The following is a 21698-nucleotide window of genomic DNA, read 5'->3' on the forward strand; positions in this document are numbered from 1 at the left end:
TGTGATGAGAGCAGACCTCCTTTAAACAGATAAATTATTCAACGTGAGGAGGCGGTGGACCCAAGACAAATGAGTGTGGCAGGCTGGAGCCGGCAGTCACAGGCGGAGGCCAATTACGTTCTTTTCCTGGAAACTAGCGCAGGTTAATTTACAGTAACGGTTATATGAAAATATCATACAAAAGTAATTGGACGCTACGGTTAAGACAACAGTTCATAAAAAGGACTTTACACTTCATTACAGTTGACTTTGAATAAAGTTATTCGTGGACATAATAAATGTCATACTTGTTCAAATATATTTCTCCAGTCAGGTTTTAATAGCGAAGAGGGAGAGATGGTCCCAGTCTGAATGAAATATTTAAAAAACTACCAATAGGTTTTCCCTTAAAGCTGTGTGTACACTTGTTCCTTTGTGTCATTAAACCTGATACTTACAGAACTAAGCCCCTGAAACAGTATTATCCTTCATAATGATCATGAGCAGATGTAAAGCGGCTAGCTTTGGCAAATATGTTTAATGGCTCATGTGCATAAAATCACATCTGGGCCCAGACGTATTAAACTGGTTCCGTGTATGCATAATAAGGTAAAAATTTGCATAAACATTACCAGACTCAGTCACAGGGAAAGTCTGAGCACTTACATTGTTCTGTCTGCGTATGGTACCATCGTGCCTGATAAGCCATTAGCATTGTTAAACAAAAACTATTTAAACCTTTAACTACAGTTGTATCAGTTTCCACATTTCCTTTGTTTTTCAGTGCTTCATCAAAGACAAACTGAATCTTTTAATGGTATTTATTCATTTTCCAGCATCGTTAACAGCTGTATACAGGCACAAGGGAGGCATTGGCATTCTGAAATTAAAATCCACCCCAAAGAAGTTCCCTTTCCAGCTTTTCACCAGGTCACGTTACCATGTCATGCTGGGATAAGGAATGTCCAGAATCAGACATGATCTCTTTACAATCCTAAATATTAGGAAATACCTTTAAAACCTTCTCTGGGAATTGCAATATTGAGACCATTTTTCATTTGTAAAATTACTATTATCATTTAAACAGGTGCTGATTTACAATTGAAGGCCTTTTTGTTTTTTCCAACTTTATGATTCAACTTACACTTGTACAACTAAAAAAAAAAGAAAATTAAAAAAATAATCAGGTCTGCAAAATGATAAAAACTGTGACTAATATTATTGAAAATCACCGGCAAGGATCTTATAATGTTGTGCATATACATCCCAGTTAAGCACTGATAAACAATTAACAGTTTATTCACTGAAATATAATTATCACTAGTTGTTACTCTACTTAATTGCCACTAATATGAAACAAGATAATGAAGCTAATTCAGTCAAACACCCCAGAGAAGGAATTTCATTGTGTGAATCCCAAACACCAGCAACCTTTACGTCGTGGGCCAACGACTGCGTTAGAAGAACGTTTCTCTGCACAGAGGACAGGTGGACTTATTGCTGGATGTGAACCATTTGTACTGCAGAAAGAGGAGAGAAAAAAAAAAAAAGAATATCAGTGTAAACAACACAATGTTCCCACATCATATCGTGTATGGTATCCGTGAGGTGGATTTATGAATGATGCCCTGCTATGAAGAATAAATCCTGCCGAAACATCATTGATCAATAATTCCTATATACAGACACACTATAGTTCGTCCCCATAGCCAAAAGTAGACACCGCAGAGAAGGCAGCGTATCTCTTCACACCCCCACCACCACACGCGCCAGTTCATATTCACACTCACCAGACACGCCGAGTGGAATTTCTTTTTGCAGGTGCGGCAGCCCTTCTTAGGTAGCGAGTAGTTGGAGCCGTGGATGACGGAGAAGCAGATCATGCAATCCTCGATTCCCTCGAAGCGTTTATCCACGTTGTTCTTCCACAGAGCCAAGCCTTCCATTATGCTGCCGTTCTGAGCAAACAAAGCCACATTTACGTTTTCAGACTCAGAAAGAACCTTTGAAGCCTTCTTGTTAGCGCTCCGATGGGTCTATAAGGTTTGCTTTGTTATTTATTATCTCCTCCGCTCTCTGCGAGGGCTGAGCCGTCATACTCAATCGTAAAAAACGTGGCGCACTAGCTTAGCCAACGGCGAATTGTTACACAGCAAAGCAGCCACTGCTGAATAAATCATTATTTTAAATAAATAAAAAGAACTGATAAGAGTATGGATAAATCCCCCCCCACTGACATCCACCCCCACTCACGTTTTGCACTAAAGAACTAGCCAACAGAACACCCGTGTTTCATATCCGTGGTGTGTTTGCACATTTACCTGATGTGTGAGGTAGGTGCTCAGCTGCAGCATCCAGTTCCTCCACTGCTGCACAGCGACTCCCACGCGCCTCCCGCTCTCCACAGTGATGGAGCCGAGAGGGCAGTTTTGTGGGAGCTGAATCACCAACTCGATGAAGATGTCATCCACGGAGTACGTTGCAATCACCTCCCGCGCCGCCGAGCGGGCCTTCACCTGAGGGGAAGCACACACACACACACACACACACACACAGTTTGCCTCCGCCATTTGAGGGGGGGGAGGAGGGGGGCGTTCAGCCTTGCAGTAAGTACACACGCAACAGAGTATTTGGTAACTCACGGTCATGCTGTCAAACATCTGAGTGCTCGTGTGGACGGACGCGATTTCCTGCGCGGAGAGAACGGGGCTGACGTATTTTATGGTGAACTTCTCCACGGCGGCGCTCACTCTCTTCTCCTGGCTGTTCCACCAGAGGCGCACCATCGCGGGCAGGTCCTGCACCGTGCTATAGTACACGCTGCAGGCCAGGTGATGGAGCTCCCACTCAACACTGTCGCCGTCTGCGGGAAAGAAATGCGCAGGTGAGGTACGGGTACTGACGTGGCGTGTGTGTGTGTGTGTGTGAGTCGTGCGTGCGAGTGCCATTTACTGTGAACAGCCAGAGACTGGCTCTCTGTAAAGAAGGTCTTGGTCTCCTTGGTCTCTGGCCCCTGGTCAGGATAGATGGGGTTCTCTGGCATCAGTTTGAAGAGGTGGAGGAGGAGCTTGTTAAGGGAGCAGCTTCTCCTGAGAAACTGGGCGTAATGGGCTCGCAGCTAGAAGTAAATGAGAGGGGGGGGGTCGACTCAAAGCCTTCATTCTTATACATCCGATTGTCAAAAACTGATCTGACGATCTGAGGAACTATCATGACTCACATGGGAGGGTGAGGATTTGAAAAAGGTGAGGAGCAGCTTCCAGGCTAACAAGTACCCCAAGATGCAGGAGTACTCCACGCTGAGAGGCTGGACCACGGCAAACTCTCCTACTTGAACCCCGGCGAGGATGCTGTCACACAGCTCCTCACAGGTGGACAGGACGGACATCAGAGACGCAGGAGGAGACCTGAGCAGAGAAAGGAAACTGAACTGCGAGGACGAGTAGAAGATGGAACTTCCTTTAGCTCTGAAGATACTGACACAATATATATATACACATACATATATTACTATTTCCTCTGTGAACTTACAGACATGGCTCATCACTATCATCATCAGACTTGCTGTTGTCTCCTTCTCCATCACACTCTGGCAGCTGAGGCATGACCCTGGATGGACAATAAGCAAATGTTTACTTTCTTTGATGTAAAAGGATCATTCCAGGCTCGGGCCGATCAGATTACAAATCAGCGACAGAAGAGATTGTCATTTTTTTGTTCAGTCAACATAAACCAGCTTACTCATCTCTAGAATCTGTGCCCTCCTGTGCATTTGGAGATATTTTTGGTGCGATAGCGCGTCGACGTGAATTTGTAATCCTCGGCTAAAAAAAACAATTCACCGTCGCTTTTTTCACACCCAGCCTCTCTGTTCTATGTGCTCCATGATAGTAGTTTACATTATACATGGGCCTGTAACAAATTGATTTTTTGAAGTTTTAAAATGAAGCTCTGAGTGTTTTCTTGCAACCTTAGAAAGGGGAGAAAAATATTTTGTGTAATTTGAAAGTTGAAGCATTTTTTGGAAATAAATAAAGCAAATAAAGATTCACTTTCAGTCCTGTGCTGCTTGGCTTGCTCGCTGTGTGCGCCTGAGATGGCATGAATATTAGATGAAATGTGGACTATTGCGCGCGATGTTTATGTTACTTATTATTGATGAATCAAATGTCAAACCGTATAAATCAAACTCACCGGTTATGGATTTGATTTGGATTGTGATACTTAACACAAGATAAGAACACTTAACAGACCACGATGCTGCCATGATACGGTCCCACTGTAATGGAGGACACTATTAAGCTTTTTGAATGTTCAAATTAAATGTTTACCCGGTCTTATAAACGTTTAACGCATCATTTTGACTTTATTGCTTGCAGAGAGCTTTAAGGTTCTCTTATTTCAAAGCTCAATCAGACACCTGGGCGATAAAAACAAACAAGCACCCAACCCTCGATCATTTCTAACGTCCTGCAGGGCCTCAAATATCATTTAACCCAGTGCTAATTCAGTTTTTGGCAGAGATGTTTTTCTCGGTTCATTAATGGAGAATCCACCAAAATACTGATACGCACTTTTAGAATAAAGTCCTTACTTTTCTAACAAGTGGTAGACAGTGATCTGCAGAGGCCTGGCCTTGAAGAGCAGCAGAGGACAGAAGGTGTTGAGCAGCGTCTGCAGGGGCTCTGGCAGGTCGGTCTTCTGGTCCGCTATGAACCGCGGCGGCAGCGAGTTCTGTTTCAGCTGCTGCACAGGCACATACGTCAGTGCCACGCCGACGGACTGCAGCACCGCCAGAGGGAAAACGGGGTCATCCGGTTCAGAGAACGCATCTGCAGTCAGACAAGGAGGACAGTGACTTTCACACTCAGGACATAAAGGTGCATGAACGTATGAATTTCAGCTCAAATCGTGTTCCGGATTGTCAACAGAGTCAAACATTAAAAAAAAACGTATTTGTATTTGGTACATTTTGTTGCGGCCTTCTCAGTAGGTGTTGACCTCAAAATAAAATCCACACACACCTGTGATACTGACAGGTAAAGGAAACAGCAGGTTGTAGATTCCTTCAACAAAGAAGTCCGTCCATTCGGCGATTAGTTCAGGCGGCAGTTTCTCCAGCACATCGGGAGGAGATGATGCAAAGAACTGGTTCAGCGCCACGATCACGGCAGCATTCTCGCACACGAACAACTGCACCCACGGGTTCCACAAGCTGCTCACATTCTCACTGGAAGTCTGAAGTTGGGAGCAAGCGAAAGAAGTCAGAGATGGAGAGAGACAACGAATGCGAGTCATAAACGAGAAATAAAACTCATTTTTGGTATTTGTTACACTCAGAAGAGTGGCATAGTGAGCGCTTTAACAATTAAAATTCCTGTTTAACCAGTTCAACCCCCGAGAGGAAGCATCAACACTGCGACGCGCGCTGTAGCCGAGAATGACCTCAAAGTGCCAGAACACTATAATATGCGCGATCAGTGTCTCACCTCCAACCAAGCCAACATGGAGCAGAGCAGGAAATCCCACTGGCCGGCCCCGAGAACGCTCGGACAATTAGTCACCAGCCAGGACAGGAAACGCATCATCTCCACAGCGAGGTTCAACTGCGGTGCCGTTGCTTTGGACAGATCACTGAAAAAGATGTGACGGACGCAGCTAGATTCAGTAGGTAGTATCAAAACTTAGATAGCGTTTCAAGAGATTAGACAAACAGGGTTGTGTGGTTCTTGTGATTACATTACCTGCTAAAGAGGAACCAATCCTCCTTGCCGCTCCTCCACTCCATCACGGTGGCCAGGATAGCCTGCAGAACCTCGTCCTCTACATGCGTGTCGGCTTTTAGGCAGCACAGCAGTACCGCTAGACACCCATACACGTCTGTGACGCACACAAACACACATTGGTTGCTTGGTCTAAATGTCCAAAATGTCCATTTATTGTCAATTGTGTGTGTGTGTGTGTAGGGGGGATTGTTTACATGCGTAAACTCACCGTCATTTTCTTGCCAGTTAATTATTCCAGCAGTTGCCAGAGCAACGAGAGTCTCTCTGTCCTCTTTGGTCATGGTGGGGCACAGCACCTGGAGCGTGCTCAGTTTGCTGTGAGACACTGGGAACAAACTGACCAAACACAGACACTGTTCAATATACAGCAGAGGTGAGTGGCCAATGTAAAAACATATGTAGTAATAAATAAAAGATGAACCTGTCTGCACTGCCGTAAAGCGTTCTCAGGGTTCCGCTGTGTGTGGCTGCCAATTTATTGGTGTGGATGTAGTTCCCTAGAGTCAGAGACCAGAGACCCCCACCCTCCACTGACCTGCAGGGTAACAACGCGCACATATTCAGTGGGTATCACAAAGCTTCTGAAGTCATTTCAAAAAGTCATTTTTCTTTTGAAGCTCCTCGCTCGTTGTCGTGACGTGCGTAGGTCACCTTGAGTAGAGTGTCTCCAGCAGGTCTTTCATTGGAACCTGGCTCTGGAGACCCAAGAGCCCCGAGTCAGTCAGCAGGCTGTGAAAGGCAGCGATGTCCCCGACCTCCTTACACCACTGCAGAGCATACAACAGTTCTGAAACTGCCAAAGAAAAGCGCGCACACACACACACATACACATACAAAGAAACATTAAAACAATCCCGTAGGTTGACTTGAACGTAACACAAATACAGAAACAGACAAAACACCAAAGTTAGAGAGTCATTCAGTTCATTCAGTCAGTGTTTGCGCACCTGTGTATTGAAGCTTCGGCAAGCGAGAATCCCAGTCGGCCTCCTTTTTGTCGCAAGGTGTGAATGCAACAGTCTGGGCCACCCTCCCCAACAGGGCACAGGCACAAAGGTGGGCAGGTGGCCGGGCTGAAACCCTCAACTTCCACATTTCCATGGAGGGTTTTTCACAAACTCCGCGGTAACAGCCGGTCAGTAAAGGAGTTTTGACCCACTGCAGACGACAGGAAAGCATTCCATGCATACCAACAAATTGCATGAATGGATGTCAAGAGTTTTGAGCGGAATCCAATAAAAGCAGAATCCAGTTCTGTGTAACAAATGCACAGTGGCAGTAGCAGTTATTTCTGATGATCTACAGACTTCAGAGTGGTTTCTATTGTTTTCAGGATGCAAGACAAAGGAATTAAGTCGGAAGCCTAGTAGAACAGCTGCTATAATCAACAACAACAACCATCCAACAACATGGATTCTCATTGGCCGAGGGCAAAAACACAACATGGTACGGGGACTTTCTTCTCTTTTTTACGATCCGTTGCTTATAGACTGGCTGGCTCACCTGAGGAGGCAGATCCTGTCTTATTCTGGTCCATTCTGTCTGACTGGGCATCAGCTGTGTGAAGAAGCGGGCGGGGAGGGGGGAATCTTTATCGCAGACGGAGATGATCGTCTCCACTAAGCTCTGCACCGCCCCTATTAGAACCTGCAAACTAAACCGCAACACGGAGAGTTAGCTAGAACCCCAACAAAGCTTGGTTAAAGATGCTTAAGATATGGTTATGTGGATTCAGGAACAATGTACAGGCCCAAATGTGGGAAGGGAATTACTGACAACCGGACTTAAGTATACATATTTAAAAAAAAGTTTTGTTACCTTTTAATATCCAGAGAAACTGTGAGTAGTTGCTTCACAACCCAAACGGCTGCCCTGTGCAGGAAACCACCTTTCTTGACCTCATATTCAGAGTGTTGAACCAATGACTGGACCCCAGCCACACACACCTTCCTCAGCTTATCCAAAAGGGAGTCTTTGTAAATGCAAGACAAATGTTTTTTTAGTATTACTAAGCTTTTCTGAAAAGAATACATGTTTGTAGACTGTGGGCGCCTCTACCTGAAAGGTGCGTGTGCGTTGGATCCTGGGCGGTGAGCTGGAAGACTGTGAGCAGCAGTTCCTCGGCAGAGAGGAGCAGAAGACAGTCTTGCACAGAAGAGAAGAAGGTGGAAGCCACGTCGCAGATGAAGCAGATGAGTGGCTCCGTGTTGCCTGCATCGGACAGACTCTTGGTCTCAGAGAGTGTGGCATGGAGCCTCTTTAATATCTTCTCCATGTACACCTCCCCTATGACAGGCCCTGCTCAGCAAACACAGATGAAAAAATGATTATCACATAGGGTCACTACTGGTATGATCCACAAATGATGTGCATCAATAGCTCCGCAGGAACAAAATGATTGCTGGTGCATGTGATGGTGTGTGTGTGTGTGTGTGTGTGTACCATTGTTGTGGTGCTGCGAGAGGACCATGCTGATGAGTGTCCAGCTGTGGTTGCTGGTGGAAGCGGTAGAAGCGGGAGCGTTTCCTCGCACGTCGCAGAGCTCCTCAGTCAATCCCAGGAGCTGCTCGCCGAGAACAGAACCCTTCAGCCAATCGTGACAGCTTATGAGCGCCTCGGGGTCCGTGCTCGCCTGACGGGACGGGCAGGAGAAAACGGATGTGTGTAACTAGATGTGCGTCGAGAGAACTCACTTTAGATCCGTGTGCAGGAGAAACATACCCTCTGGAAGATTTGCAGGATGATTCCCCACCGTAAACCCATCTAGAAACCAGAGGGGAGAGCACCGATGTCAGCAGGGAAACAACACAGCGACATCAAAGTTCAATCTAGGGCACGAGCATGAACACAACGCCTGCAATGGAAAAGACGCCGTTCGACATCCGGACACAACTTCTGGCATCTGCCTCTAGGGTTACCGTGGTGATGTGATTGAGGATGCGGGTGATCTCCTGCGGGCTGCAGCAGTGGAGCGAGCTGAAGACCATCTCCACCAAGTGCTCGGTGTCCGTGCGCTCCCTCTCGGCCAGCCACTCCACCGCCTGCTCCAGCAGGAACTGCATGGCTGGATTCTTCATGGTCAGCTCGTCCCTCTGCTCGCTGCCCGGTGTCGTTTTGTCGTCCAACTCAACCAACGTCTGATGCGAGAAGGGTTTAGGGGGGGGGGGGGGGGAGTCAATTGGATTCGTTTAATTATACATCATTTTTAAAAGATCAGGCCGTTATCAAAGACAGATGCATGCTCAGAACAACACTGGAATTTGCCCGTATGTGTAATCAGGACTTACACTGAAGACCCTGGGCGTGTGGAAAGACTGCAGCAGCAGGGAGAGGAAAACAAGGTGCCTCTCCGAGTGCTTCTCATTCACATGCACCAGGCACAGTTGGGCCAGCTGACACACCACGTCCTCGAAGTGCTGGGTCTGCAGGGACCCGAGGGGCTTCTCATTCAGCAGCTCCGCCGTCGGAACGGGCTTCTCAACACCTTCGGCCTCAACGACAGTTTTCTCATTGTTCTCTGGCTTAGAGAAACAGATCTTGACAGATTTCTTCTTCTGGGCGCGCTTCTTTTTCACCCTCTCAGGGTAGCGCATTACCTGGGAGGAGGCGAGAGCAGATTTATCTAGACGTTGGTTTTCTGTTTCACTTCTGGCACTATCGAAATAGGACATGAACGACTCCGACAGCCATATTGAGCAGCCCTGTCCTTGTAAACATGAAGAAGACCCCCCCTCTCCCAAAGTAAAAACTCACCTGCAGCAAGGTGGCTACTCCTTCCAAAGCCTGAGGATCTGCATCCTCATTGTCGGCGTAACGCACAAACAAACGACCCAGTCCCTCCCAGAAGTCTGCCAGGAGCACTTGAAAGATGTCACTGCTGTCATCAGCTTCGTCTTCATCGTCACCGCGTAGGCCGGCCTTTTTCTCCCAGGAAATAAGCAATTCAGTGACCAAAAGGAAGAGAGGACCATTTTGAAGGGAGGGGTCCCCAAGAGCCTTTTCTAGAAGCGGCAAGAGCTACGAAAAGACAAGACAACAAAAGAACGTGAGACAGATTGATGAGGCAGGCAAAACGGGGGGGGGGGGGGGGAATAGTGAGTAAATGTTTGATCCCACCTGCTGGGAAAGGAGCATGGTCCGGATCTTTTTCTGTTCCTCCTCGTCTTCTGGGCTGTGCAGTATGCAGTACCTCAAGCACTCAACAACAGAGGTCACTATAACCGCACTTTCAGAGGGACTGGTCACAGCACGTTCACTGGACAGACTGAGAGAATTAAGGGCCGAGTGTTGATTGTGATACAGGAATACATGTATTATATTTATCACTACAGCAAGGGATTATCTGATAACAATACATCTAAAGATATGACAAACGTATGCGGAAAGCACAAAGAAATGAAATTGCTGCTCGGTGCAATGAAATGTGTTCCCCTGTCATGAGTTTTATTTCCTGTTTTTTTTTCTTTTTAAAACATGTTCATGTTTTAATCTAAAAAGATTTCACTTTTTTTTTTGAGTATAGATTTCTTTTAAAATCTGATCAAAATGAATAATACATACTAATCAAATTGGCATAACATAGTCCCCTTGAAATTGGATGAATGACAATATTTAACCATCACTCTGCAGTCTGCCCATGCGCAGATAGAGCACGTTAATAAACTATTAATTGTTTGATTTTCCTACTGGATGCTGGCGCGTTATTGCAAGGGGGTGATTACATACTCAGGTATTAATTTACTCCGTTTAAATTGTAGTTTAAAATGCCACAAAGTAGGGAAAACACAGAGGTTGTAGAGACATTGTACCAACACACAAGAACAAGTTACCCTTGTATGACTGAAGAGAAGAAGGTGGTGTAGAAGTCCAAGGTCGGATCTGTGACCTGCTGGGGCAGTTTGCTGAGGAGGGGCATTAGATTAGGGTGGAGGGCCTTAGCCATGCCTTTGCCAGCCACTTTTAAAAGAGACCAAAGTTTAGGTAAGAAGCCCTTCTTAGCATTCACATGTGTCCAAGAATCCTGGAATGGTAGCAAAAAAAAATTGAATATTAGAGATCATCAAACTGCGAATCGGGGCAGCAAAGAAATAAAACGCACCGGTGTTGTTGCCTACGCATTTGTACACAATCATACCGGGATCGTAGAGACGACGTGAAGAACAGCCTCCCAGACGGGCGGCAGCACTACGGGATCCGTGTCGTCAATGCTGAGGAGAACAGCGGGGCAGAGTCGGGCTGCTTCAGCCTGCACGAGTCCTGGAGTGAACTCACACAGAGCGCACATCGTCTCAAAGAACGCCCCTCGCACCTGTGGAGAGACGGAAATATTCATTCAAAGACACGTATTATTCTACAGTACTGGTGTTTGTATTTGTTAGGGAATAATAGGGATGTTTATAATCAACTGATTATATAGAATAAAAAATAAGAAAAAAAACAATACACAGCGGAGAATCATAAAATATCAAACGCCGATAGTGGGAACAATTAATTTAAACATCTACTGCCAGATGTGCCTTCCTTTCATTCGTTTCAAGAGAGACCAGCTCCCAAAGATTCAGGTAATTTTACAACCGACTCCAAGCAGAGAGAGAACACTCAGCGACCCGAGATAAGTTCAGATCAAACTCTCATGTAAAAAAAAAAAAAAAAGTCTGATGGCTTCTTTGATGCAGGTTTTTATGTTGTTTGAACACATTTTGGGTTTGAACACTCAAGGTCGTATGATGAATATACGGAACTCAAGTGGAATTAGAGGCGAACCACGAGCCCTACTGAACGCCAGTACCTGTGGCGTCTTGTGCTTGCTGTACTTCCAGAACTTCCCAGAGTTCAGAAGATGCACCAGTCTTTCCTCCAGGGCCGTCCGGTCACTCTGGAGCAGCAGGGAGAGCAGTCTCCTCACGCCCAACAGAGAGCTGGTCACCATTCGCACATATTTGCTCTCCCTCTCCTCCTCCGTCACGCTTCTAGAGAACGAGGGGAAACCAGTGGCTCAGCGAAAGGATCCGACCGAGCGCATCCCTGTTGTTATGCACGGTGAGCGGAACACGGACACGCAGACTATCGTGGGTACGACTTACTGCGGATCGCTCAGCGTGTCGGCCGTTTCCTTCAACAAAACATCTTGAAGCACCTGCAACATCATTTAAAAGATCAAATCTATTTGAGTGGATACAAAAAGAAGAAAATCCCCTCGTCCACGAGGCCCGCTGGAACTACTCACGTTGAGGATATCGTCCTTGCAGAAGCCGATGGCCTCCGGCTGCTTGCCGGGCGAGAAAGCCGCCTGGAAGGCCTGGCACGCGGCCGAAGCTGCGGGTGTGTAAGTGTCACACTGGGACAGAATCCAGTGGCCCATCAAGCTCTTCAGAATGGGGGCCAAGCTGCGGCGCACTTTCAGCACCAGCTGCTCAAAAGCCTGTTGAGTGGCCTCCCTGATCCGGCGATCGTGGTCCTGAAAAGACATATCGGTGAAGACTAAAGTGCCAACCTCTGGTTCAGAAAAATCCCCCCCCCCCCCCCCTCACTGAGACGATACTCGACTGTGACTGTGACGTGCGAGGCAGGATGGGATCGATCAAACATGGGTGATGGTGGTTGGGAGCAATTGTTGGAGGGATAAAGGTTAAAAGTGAAGCTCACCACTGATATCTTGCAGTAAATCCTCGGCCAGTACGGCAGGACCCCTTTCACCTCTTCAGCATCCCGTTCCTGACACATGGACCCAAAGTCCTGCACCGCCTGACAAGAGACAACACCAAGACCATCACTGAGGGGTGGGGGGGGGAGAGAGACACCCTGATACACTCCGACGCACCCGATGGGGCGGAAAGGCCATTTGTTTAGATCATGCTTCCGACTCACCTTCAGTCTGGTCACGACATCCCTCTTGGAGAGTTTCCGGAGCACCAGGCGGAAGTCGGCATCTACCAGGTTGTCGATCTCCTCCGCGCCGTGGACGGCGGGGACGTAACTCAGCTCCGACGTGACCGCGGTGTCGAAGCCCACGAACCCCGGGATCGCCCCCCCGTCCCGGGTCAGCACGGCGGCGGCTCGGCCGCTACTGGACGGCTGGTGGCGGGAGAGAAACGTGTGAGGTGTGTGTGTTTTTTTTTATTGTGTAAGCTCAGTAATGACGTCAGATAGTGGCAGAAGGAGACGTGGTGTGTTTTCTGAAAACGGTTTGGACCGCGACGTGAAAAATACGCAAACTTCAAAACAACGTGACGTTAACGTGGAGACATCAGTACTCACCCGAACATTTCCTTTGGTTCGCTGTTTATTCTTACCCCCCATGGATTCACATTAAGCTTAAACGTATCCGTTTCTTCTTATCTTTTTAAATAGCAGAGCGACGCCACAGTTCGTGATAGTGTGACGGAACTGTGTGCTGCCGTAAAGCGCCGATGGACAAGCAGAGGAAGGTTTTTACGACAGCCGTCACGCGTTACGTTGCTTTACTGCCTCTTTCGGGATACAGAGCATCCCTGTGCTATGTGCATTATGGATCTTATTTTATTAATCAACCACTGTCTCTCAGGCCGTTAAACAGCTATAGTAATCCTTTTATTTTTACTTCTTCCCTATAAAATAAGTATTTGCTAATACTGCTGTTAATACACTTTTGTAATATGTGAAACTCTGGAGAAAGATACCTTATTTTAGTTAAGTGGAACGGTTGATTGAACTAGTGAACGTTAGTGAGTTAGTTTACTGAGGTTTACTGAACGTCAGAAAAAGAGGACCAACGTGGGGGGTGAGCAGTGATGTTGTCAGGGTGCTGACACAATGGAAGAAGGTAAACTAGATGTACACACAATTTATGATCACAACTAAAAAAACTATACCTTATTTTCCGTGGCCATTTCACTGTCCAGGCCTGTGAAGGGATGTCAAACCTTTAACAGGACGACCTTTTCCAATTTTCGAAGTTAGCAACTTCCCTCAGGATTGTCATTTATTTTATCAACATTTCTATTTGTTATTCATATAGTAACTTTGCTGTAACCCGAGTGTGGAAAAAATGAAATAGTAATGAAATCCTAAGGATAACGATCCCTACCGGCAGAGAACCATTGTTCTTCACCATAATTAAACTAAATGAACATGTTATTACTCACTATGTAAACTGTTGATTAAAAATGTATTAACTATGAATGTGGCATTGCAAAGGACATGTCCAGATGGGATGTTAGCCCTTTAATTTACATCTGTTGAGTAGTTATGATTCCTTGTAGATCACAAGGAATTATATTGTGGAAACCCAAGAATACCCTTGAATTGTATTAGATTAGTAATTAACACTTCATCCGCCTTTGGAAACGTTATATTTTAGAATTGGATAAAGCAATCAGCTCGCTCTACCCCTCATGACAAATGTGCTCAACATCTGTGGTTCCCCTCAAAGTGAATAAATCTTTCTCCAGTGACCTTCAGATTGTACAATATCTTGATCAGTTAAATCCTGATGACTTGATATTTACCAAGCAGGTTGTTGCTGTAAAAGTGATCTATTGTCAAATAACTTTAAAATAATCTGAATCAAGCTGCGCACAAAAAAATCAATCATGCACTTGGATTAAAAAATATTTTAATGTACACTTTTTTTTATGAATCACAAACATTTGCCGAAGATAACTGTGCAATAGTTTTAGTTATCATGTGACTATTTTCTAAACAATTCTACTTTAGTCTGAACATGGCTTCTGTTACGGAGGTCTGGTGTGTCTAAAGCTGAGTTGGTTTGAGAAATACAATGCAAGAGGTTCACAAACTGGCAGTTTGAATATATTACCAGGCATGTGAGCTGTGCAAAAAAAAAAGAAGCAAACATTTTACAGAGTTTTAATTAAATAGTTTCACATCTGTGATTAGGTCAAGATGAGCGCTGTGCAACGGCATGGTTGAATTTGCAGCAAATAGCTCAACAGTTTCACATGAAGCACAGAAGCACCTACTGCTTCCAGGGATTCATTAACTACAGAACCACTGCAACCGTTCATCACTTAGTAACTGCTGTAATGCATGCTGTTCAAACATCTTTATGGGGCAGATACGCATACTCAAAAACAGATGCGGATTGAGCAGCATGCTTTACGTGTGCAGAGGTTTCCTTTATTGCGTCAAGTTAAAAGCGTCAATCTGGCCCACTAATTCCTCATTATATGGATACTGAAACTGTTTCTGCATCATATTCTACTGAAACCAGAAGAGGAAAAGACACAAACTTCCTGATTACAATCATATACCCAGATATGAGGGCTGGGGAAGCATCCCTGTGACAGCCGGGTGGGACGAATGTAAACATCAATTTTTTTTCTCATGTAGCAAAATGATTGAAGACCAAAATAAAATAATTCTGTCCAAAAATAGTCTGCAATAAAAAGCAGACCAGTAGAAAAATTTAAGACGTATGTATACAAGTTGAGAAAACCAGGACCATGCAGCTGAATTTATGACTGTTATTTCATCTTTTAAATAAACCTTTTTATATATATATATATATATATATATATATGTGCAATGAGTCGGTGTGATTTACAAATTTCAGTAGCTATATTTACCTCATTTATGTGTCTTCAAGGTGATATTATTGGGATTTACATCACTTTATCAACAGTAAATTAGTTTTATAACCAATAGATCACCACCCCCCCCCCACCCGTTTCTTGCTGCTACCACATTGTGTATAATGTTAACTTGCTTGATTGCCATCATTATGACCAATGCTCTCGAGCATGAGATTTGGTAAAATTTGCATTTGAAAAAATGAACTAAGACAAAATCAATAAGTAACTTCTTAAAATTGTTGACTTTCCAGCACTGTGTTTCACATCATAGATCTCCATCTTCCATTGTCAACAATATAATTACACATATCATCACTAGCAAAAAGTGACAGAAATGATTGAGTAATGAGCCAAAATTCTTTCTCTGGTTAAATCAGTCAAAATCAGGGGATTCACAAAGGTTAGTGAGTTTTGCCCTGTTGTCAGAGCAACCCTCCTAACAATAATGTTATACAACCTTACTTCTGCCCTCCACATCTTAAACAGGTGATGTCACACTGCCAAAAGCAACTGGAAATTTCAGCCTATATTTCTTTCTGTGTTTTATTAGGACTTCATATCATTATAGTAAGTATTAATAGTACTATTTAGTAATAAATACTCTTGTTCATTTATTTTTACCAGTTTCATAAAGGCCTAGTAAGGTATTGTGCTTGTGTGGCACCACAATTAAATCGCACAATTGAGTCGCGTTTAGGCTCAACATCCTCGAGAACCCATCTCAGTTCACAACGCCACATCCCTTCTTCGACTTTCAGAAGGTTGTATAACATACAACCTTTCTGTTTCCTGTTGAGGTAACCCCCCTCCACCCACCTCCACCTCCCCACGACCTGGTCCCAACTCAACCGAGCTGGACGTCGCCTCCCGGTGGAAGCACCGTGGTGTATCGAGGGTCCAGTTTGGGAACAAAGCCTTTAAAGTCCCGCGAGGCTTGAGTCCCGAACACATCGAGCAGCTGTCGGTTCATCAGAGCAAATCTAGGAGCGGAAAGGGAGGATGATCTCTGTGCTGTTATGAGGAGCACAACGCTCGCCTACAGATGAACATATTTAGACCGTTGACTGTTAAATATACAGAATTTAACAACATGTGATGACGGATGTGTATCCAACAGTCAGTGTAGACCACAAGAAATACTAAATGTCATCCTTTTACTTTGTAATAGTCATTCTTAATGTTTTAACACTTGCCACAATTAAAAAGGTGTGGTATTCATTCATACCTGCCCTTTGTTAAACGCAACAGGAACTTCCAGTACGTCGGCCTGAGGTTCTGCACTTCCATCACAGCCTGTGCAAAAGTATCGAGTCAGACATTATATCCCTTCTCAACAAAAAAAGAAAGAAAGAAAATGTGTATGAAGCATTTTTTTTGTGTTACTCACAGCCTGGAAACAGATGGCAGTGGAGATGGCATAGAGGACTGTGTCTGCATGAGGAAAGTAAGGGAAGTGTCCGGCCTCAATGCCCTTGAAGTACATGGTCTAAAGAGAGTTTATGACATGTGCTGTTAATGATGAACTGGTGGAGACAGATGCATTTCAGATAAGCAGATATGGTCGGTCCGACATTAAGCTAACTTAGGAACTACTACCACATCTAACATTCCTGCAAGGTTTATGTTTGAATAATAGCAGTGACCAAATGTACACGCATGTGAATATACTTGTACACACAGGGAACGTCGAGATTGTGTTGAAAAGTACTCTTTATAAGTGAACCCGCTACACTGATATTTTACTATACGCTCTGTACGATTTGTTTTTTTCATCCTCGTGATGAGACATTAATGTTAGCCGGTATATTTTTCCAACAGAAGTAGTTTTCTTTTTTACAGTTTGAAGTGCTTCTGAGATTTTATTTTACCTCCACCAGCTTAGAGAACAGATACATGGATATTGACGTGCTTTTGTAGAAGAACATCGACATACCAGCCAGGAAGCCTTGGAAGACAGAGAGAGACAATTGAATAAACAGATTAAAAAGGATGCAAACGCAACATGCTTTATATCCTATGACCATGTGACAATGGCCTGTGCAGAAGGCCTGAACAAATACTATGTCCACAATTGTTTGGCGTAAACAGCGAGCGGGAGGAAAGAGGTCTTGATTTGGTGGCCTCCGGTTTAAGCTAATGCCAGTATTCTATCGTATACACTGATCTTAATTGGCATTACATGGCATATTTCAATGAGTCTGACTAGAAGAAAGTTAACAAGAAATTAATTATTGTAAAGGAGTACTAGGCTCGTGCTGCATTTTAGCCCACGGTCTTTAAATAGCTATTGATCTTAAAAGACTGCCTATTCCTAAGTGATGTGAACTTTAGTAATCGTTCAATTTATTATTTTATCATTTTGTCATGACATGCCACAATGTGGTTATTGTAATGTTTTACTACTACATTAAATGCCCTCCTACTCAACATGTTATGCAGCCGGTCTAACAAGGATTTCCTCTATCTGTGCGATCAATGCAATTCTTAACTGATTTAAATCAGAAATAATTTTGTTAATATCTGTCAAATACTGAAGAGAACTCTCGGCTCTGTTAATCACCAGCACGCAGCCTCTGAGACACACGGAGCACTCTTATTTACCACTTTGCTCGTGGCGCTTTGAAGCAGAAGCCGGCAGTGCTCAAATGTACACGTACGCAAATCCCAATTTGTAAATCCGTGCCTGCCCCCCCCAAAGGCCATTCTTTTTTGCATCCCTTAAGTGAAAATCAGCTGACACACGACCTGACATCAGAAGAGACGACCCGGAGGATTGCGCAACCTGGACTTTGTTTGGCCGTTTACGCAATACTGTCTCACCAGCAATCAGTGCGTGGAGTTCATCGTCAATGTTGCGCAGCCAGCGCAGCAAGCAGCTCGTTCCCTGAGAGAAAGAGAAACATTCACCAGATTACACTCTACGAAATATGCAAACCAGTCATAGAGCGCATTTTGAAGAAGAAAAAAAAAAGCCTGTACCTTATAGATACTGACGAAAGATCCTAGAAAGGCCCCTAGCTGGAAGTTCTCCTTGTTGTAGAAGAGCGATGGGAGCCGGGAAGGTTTAGTCAGCATGTGTCTGAATGCTGAAGGCACTTTAAGACAACACTGAATCAGGTAGCCAATACTGAACATCCTGACAAAGCCCTGGACAAAGGAAAAAAGGTTTATCATTTAATAATAAAACGAATCGGGGTTGTCGGGGCGCAGGGGGTAGAGAGGGTGTGCTGGGAACCACAAGGTTGGTGGTTCGAGTCCCGGCCGCCCCATGTCGAAGTGTCCCTGAGCAAGCACACCTAACCCTTAAGAGCCATGGATTAAAAGTGTAATGTAAGTCGCTTTGGATAAAAGCGTCAGCTAAATGACCTGTAATGTAATGTAAAATCAAAGAGTGTTGTTATCCATCTAACACAAGTGTCTTACCTTCACACAGTAGGATATGCAGTTGTCTTGGTAATGTTTACAACATCGGTGTCTTGGACCCTTTTTGCATCTAGAAAGCAAAACAAAAAGGTAAATACTGGGCCCTCTGCACCAATCCTGATGTCAGTGAAGTGAAGGAGTGGATCTTCTCACATGGATTGAAGCAGAGCCCTGATTTGAGCTACCAGAGTTTTGCTCCTGGAGGACGGCCTGTCTCCTGATGCCTGTGGATCCTCGGGCCCCACAGCGGCGCCCCTCTCGAGGGACCTGGCGCAGGTCTGTTCGCCGGCGACAGAGTGCGTTGGAATCTCTTCTTTTCCTACGATGAACCTGTCACGGAAAAAACGCACGCCAGCTATGTAAGCCTCATCGAGACACCGCCAGTCAATTGAAAGCCAAGCAGCCGTGGGAGAAGGAACAACTTACTTCAATGCGGAGAATGAAAATCCTTTGAGACCATCTTTACTCCTGAAGCATAAAAAAAATAATAATAATGTTCGCTCAAATATATTTTCATTTTTTTTATCAAAATCAACGCTTCGAAGTTAACTGTAGGAATCTGCTGTGCGGCTCTAACCTGAAGAAGAACATGTAGAGCGATGCAGTTATGCAGAACAAGAGCACCTAATGGGGAAAAATGGAAAAAGGCATCAGGCAATGGATCCAAAAAAACGATATAAGTAATGATTTAATGTTCATGGGGCACAATCTGTTATGAAGTTTATTTTACTATTGCAGAGTTACTCAATATTCTTCACGCTCCCTTCAGCTCACCCACACCTGCTTGTCATCTTACCTCGCCATGTTTGATGGGTTTGACAATTCCTCGTGTCACTGCCATGCGGAACAGCGTCTCAGTGGCCTGACGACGAGAGGACGCCGTCACACATACATCCATTCACGTATAACAAATAACGTATAAAAAGAACAATGCAGCTCTTACGAGATTTGTCATGTATATCGTCAACAGCCCTCTCCTGACGGGCAGGGAAAGGAGATAAACACAGATCAATAAACCCAAAATCGCAGGAGCACGTTGCATCCACACCGGATACTTAAGATGCATCCAAAAACATGTCCACTGTTGTGCACATGTTCAAAACATTAACTGGATTTGACAGTAGGAAAACTGAGAGAAACGCAGTGAGAGCAACCAGACTGGTGTCTCACCTGCTCTTGCGCTCCAGGAGGATGGCGATATAGGAGGCGGGCAGTGCCGAGCCGAACCCGGCGGACCAGGAGTAGAACCCTCCCAACAGCTTCCTGAAGAAAAGAAATATATGGAAATATCCAGTGGCATTTCTTTTTTTTTTTTTCATACAGTCAGCACATATTTTCTTTATGTTTGTGGAGATATTAGCTCAACGGCGTGTCTCTGCGGAGACATTTGGAAATGTGTGCAGCACTTTGAGCTTAAAGGAAATGCAGAAGTAGAGAAGATGAGGAACACGTTGTTCATGCTTTGATGAGCAGCGATGCCTTGCTCTACAAAGGCTTATCTTATCTCATCTGTGCAAGAAAAACGCCACGGGGCACATTTAAGACACTCCGGACACTTTGTAAAAATAAAAAAAAAAACAGCAGACCGAGATAATAATTTGTAAACATGAATCCATTTCCCACCCGGGAACAGCTGATGCTTGACAGCGTTGTGTCTGTGTTGAACTAACCTGAGGATGCAAAAGAAGACAATGTAGAGACTTCCATTGGCAGTGAGGAAAGAGGTAGACCACAAGATCTCAGGGAGAAACCTCTTCAAATAGTAATCCTTCTTCCTTCTCCTCAGGACTGCTGCTATCTGCAATGACGTCACGCAGGGTTGAGTTGGGGGCACTCGGTTGCTGAGTGACTTCCCCCCCAGTTGCGAAAACAAATGTTGTGCAATTGCATGAAACTAGCACAGCTGAAGCTGCAGTAGTAATCGACTGTTGTTCAGTATTAACGAGTGATTACACTGCGCAAACAAAAAATGGTGCGACTGTTTTACGGCATAACCGCTAACTTATCACGTTTTACAGTTATCTGTGGTGACATGTTACGTTCATTCGCAGGGATCGGGTCATGCTGGGTTGCAATGTTTTCACCCCTTTTATGCGTCGCCCGTAAGCTTTTTGAACTTCGTACCCAAATTAAAACCAGCGACGTGTCCCGCAATTAACGTTAGTGAGCTTTAGCCTCACTCGGTTTAGCTAGCTAACTTTAGCTTCAGGCTGGTTGTGTTGCTACTGTTAAGCTCGAATAGTGCACGTCGGAGGGACATATTTACCAGGTAGAGAGGGGCGTATATTTTGAAGGAGACCTCCAGAGCACCCTTGGCTATATCGACGGCAGCTTGCACACACGACGGGTCCCAGGTGTGACCGACCTCGTAGCAGCAGTGCGGTATTTTGCTGAGGGCGGCCATGTCTGAACCACTACTGACCGCCGGGGCGCCGACAGTCTACGGCGCAGACAGCCGGCAGCGCGCGCTGCTGCGCATTCACGGGGACGGGAACGCGCTCACGTAAACTAGCGGTGCACGTGCACGGCACTCCAGGGGACGACTGATAATAAATAGGTCACATTTAGGTTCATTATAAATCAATAAACATCAGATAATTGTATCTATATTGTATAATCTCCAAAGGATTAATAAAAGTTTACATGAAAATACATGTATTTGGCAATTCTGTGACTTCTTAAAATGTGACATGAGACATTAAAAGCCACAATCAGTAGTTAAAAGGAGATAGGTAGTTTAGTGACAAGATGAGAAAAAAAAGATTTGTTCTTTGCTACAAGTATTAAAAGACCTTCCCACCTGCTCACAGTGATAAATACGTAAATCTGTCTAAATCTTCAACTAAACCTGGAATCAGATTAAGCTTAATCTGACACAAGATGCTAACCATCACAAATAGAAGATAGAAGTGCGTTGAGTCCTGTTCAAGGGATGTCA

General features: G+C 44.8%; 2 protein-coding genes across 2 annotated transcripts; both read right to left on the reverse strand.

Annotated features, from left to right (window-relative positions):
- Positions 1-786: 786 nt before the first annotated feature.
- On the reverse strand, positions 787-13184 carry ltn1 (listerin E3 ubiquitin protein ligase 1). The gene is made up of 32 exons (XM_040181125.2): positions 13023-13184; positions 12633-12839; positions 12411-12509; positions 11992-12222; positions 11849-11901; positions 11554-11734; positions 10900-11073; positions 10595-10785; positions 9882-10029; positions 9519-9782; positions 9053-9361; positions 8684-8902; positions 8487-8528; positions 8208-8397; positions 7824-8063; positions 7584-7737; positions 7269-7419; positions 6713-6923; positions 6417-6558; positions 6187-6300; positions 5974-6101; positions 5724-5859; positions 5469-5613; positions 5004-5217; positions 4574-4811; positions 3511-3588; positions 3200-3386; positions 2932-3097; positions 2622-2842; positions 2301-2495; positions 1770-1937; positions 787-1499 (listed from the first exon to the last, which is right to left on the reverse strand). Exons 1-32 carry the CDS (start codon positions 13062-13064, stop codon positions 1437-1439), a joined length of 5301 nt encoding a protein of 1766 aa, XP_040037059.2. The 5' UTR covers positions 13065-13184; the 3' UTR covers positions 787-1436.
- Positions 13185-14341: 1157 nt separating this feature from the next.
- On the reverse strand, positions 14342-21282 carry tmem135 (transmembrane protein 135). The gene is made up of 15 exons (XM_040181127.2): positions 21027-21282; positions 20431-20558; positions 19931-20023; positions 19704-19737; positions 19557-19622; positions 19338-19384; positions 19187-19228; positions 18914-19090; positions 18761-18830; positions 18317-18484; positions 18158-18221; positions 17206-17282; positions 16725-16823; positions 16563-16630; positions 14342-16317 (listed from the first exon to the last, which is right to left on the reverse strand). Exons 1-15 carry the CDS (start codon positions 21162-21164, stop codon positions 16182-16184), a joined length of 1407 nt encoding a protein of 468 aa, XP_040037061.2. The 5' UTR covers positions 21165-21282; the 3' UTR covers positions 14342-16181.
- Between the last annotated feature and the right edge of the window lie 416 nt (positions 21283-21698).

This window comes from Gasterosteus aculeatus, chromosome 7 (genome assembly GCF_964276395.1).
Source record: "Gasterosteus aculeatus chromosome 7, fGasAcu3.hap1.1, whole genome shotgun sequence".
NCBI classification, from domain to species: Eukaryota; Metazoa; Chordata; class Actinopteri; order Perciformes; family Gasterosteidae; genus Gasterosteus; species Gasterosteus aculeatus.

Excerpts from the sequence above, each read along its gene's own strand:
- ltn1 (XM_040181125.2), bottom strand. The coding sequence starts at position 13,064 with ATGGGGGGTAAGAATAAACAGCGAACCAAAGGAAATGTTCGG. Across the intron at positions 9,362-9,518 it reads GAGTAGCCACCTTGCTGCAG|GTAATGCGCTACCCTGAGAG; the intron begins GTGAGTTTTTAC and ends GCCTCCTCCCAG. Across the intron at positions 7,738-7,823 it reads AACGCACACGCACCTTTCAG|ACTCCCTTTTGGATAAGCTG; the intron begins GTAGAGGCGCCC and ends GCATTTACAAAG.
- tmem135 (XM_040181127.2), bottom strand. The coding sequence starts at position 21,164 with ATGGCCGCCCTCAGCAAAATACCGCACTGCTGCTACGAGGTCGGTCAC. Across the intron at positions 19,091-19,186 it reads TTTTCATTCTCCGCATTGAA|GTTCATCGTAGGAAAAGAAG; the intron begins GTAAGTTGTTCC and ends TTTCCGTGACAG. Across the intron at positions 16,824-17,205 it reads TGTTCTCTAAGCTGGTGGAG|ACCATGTACTTCAAGGGCAT; the intron begins GTAAAATAAAAT and ends AACTCTCTTTAG.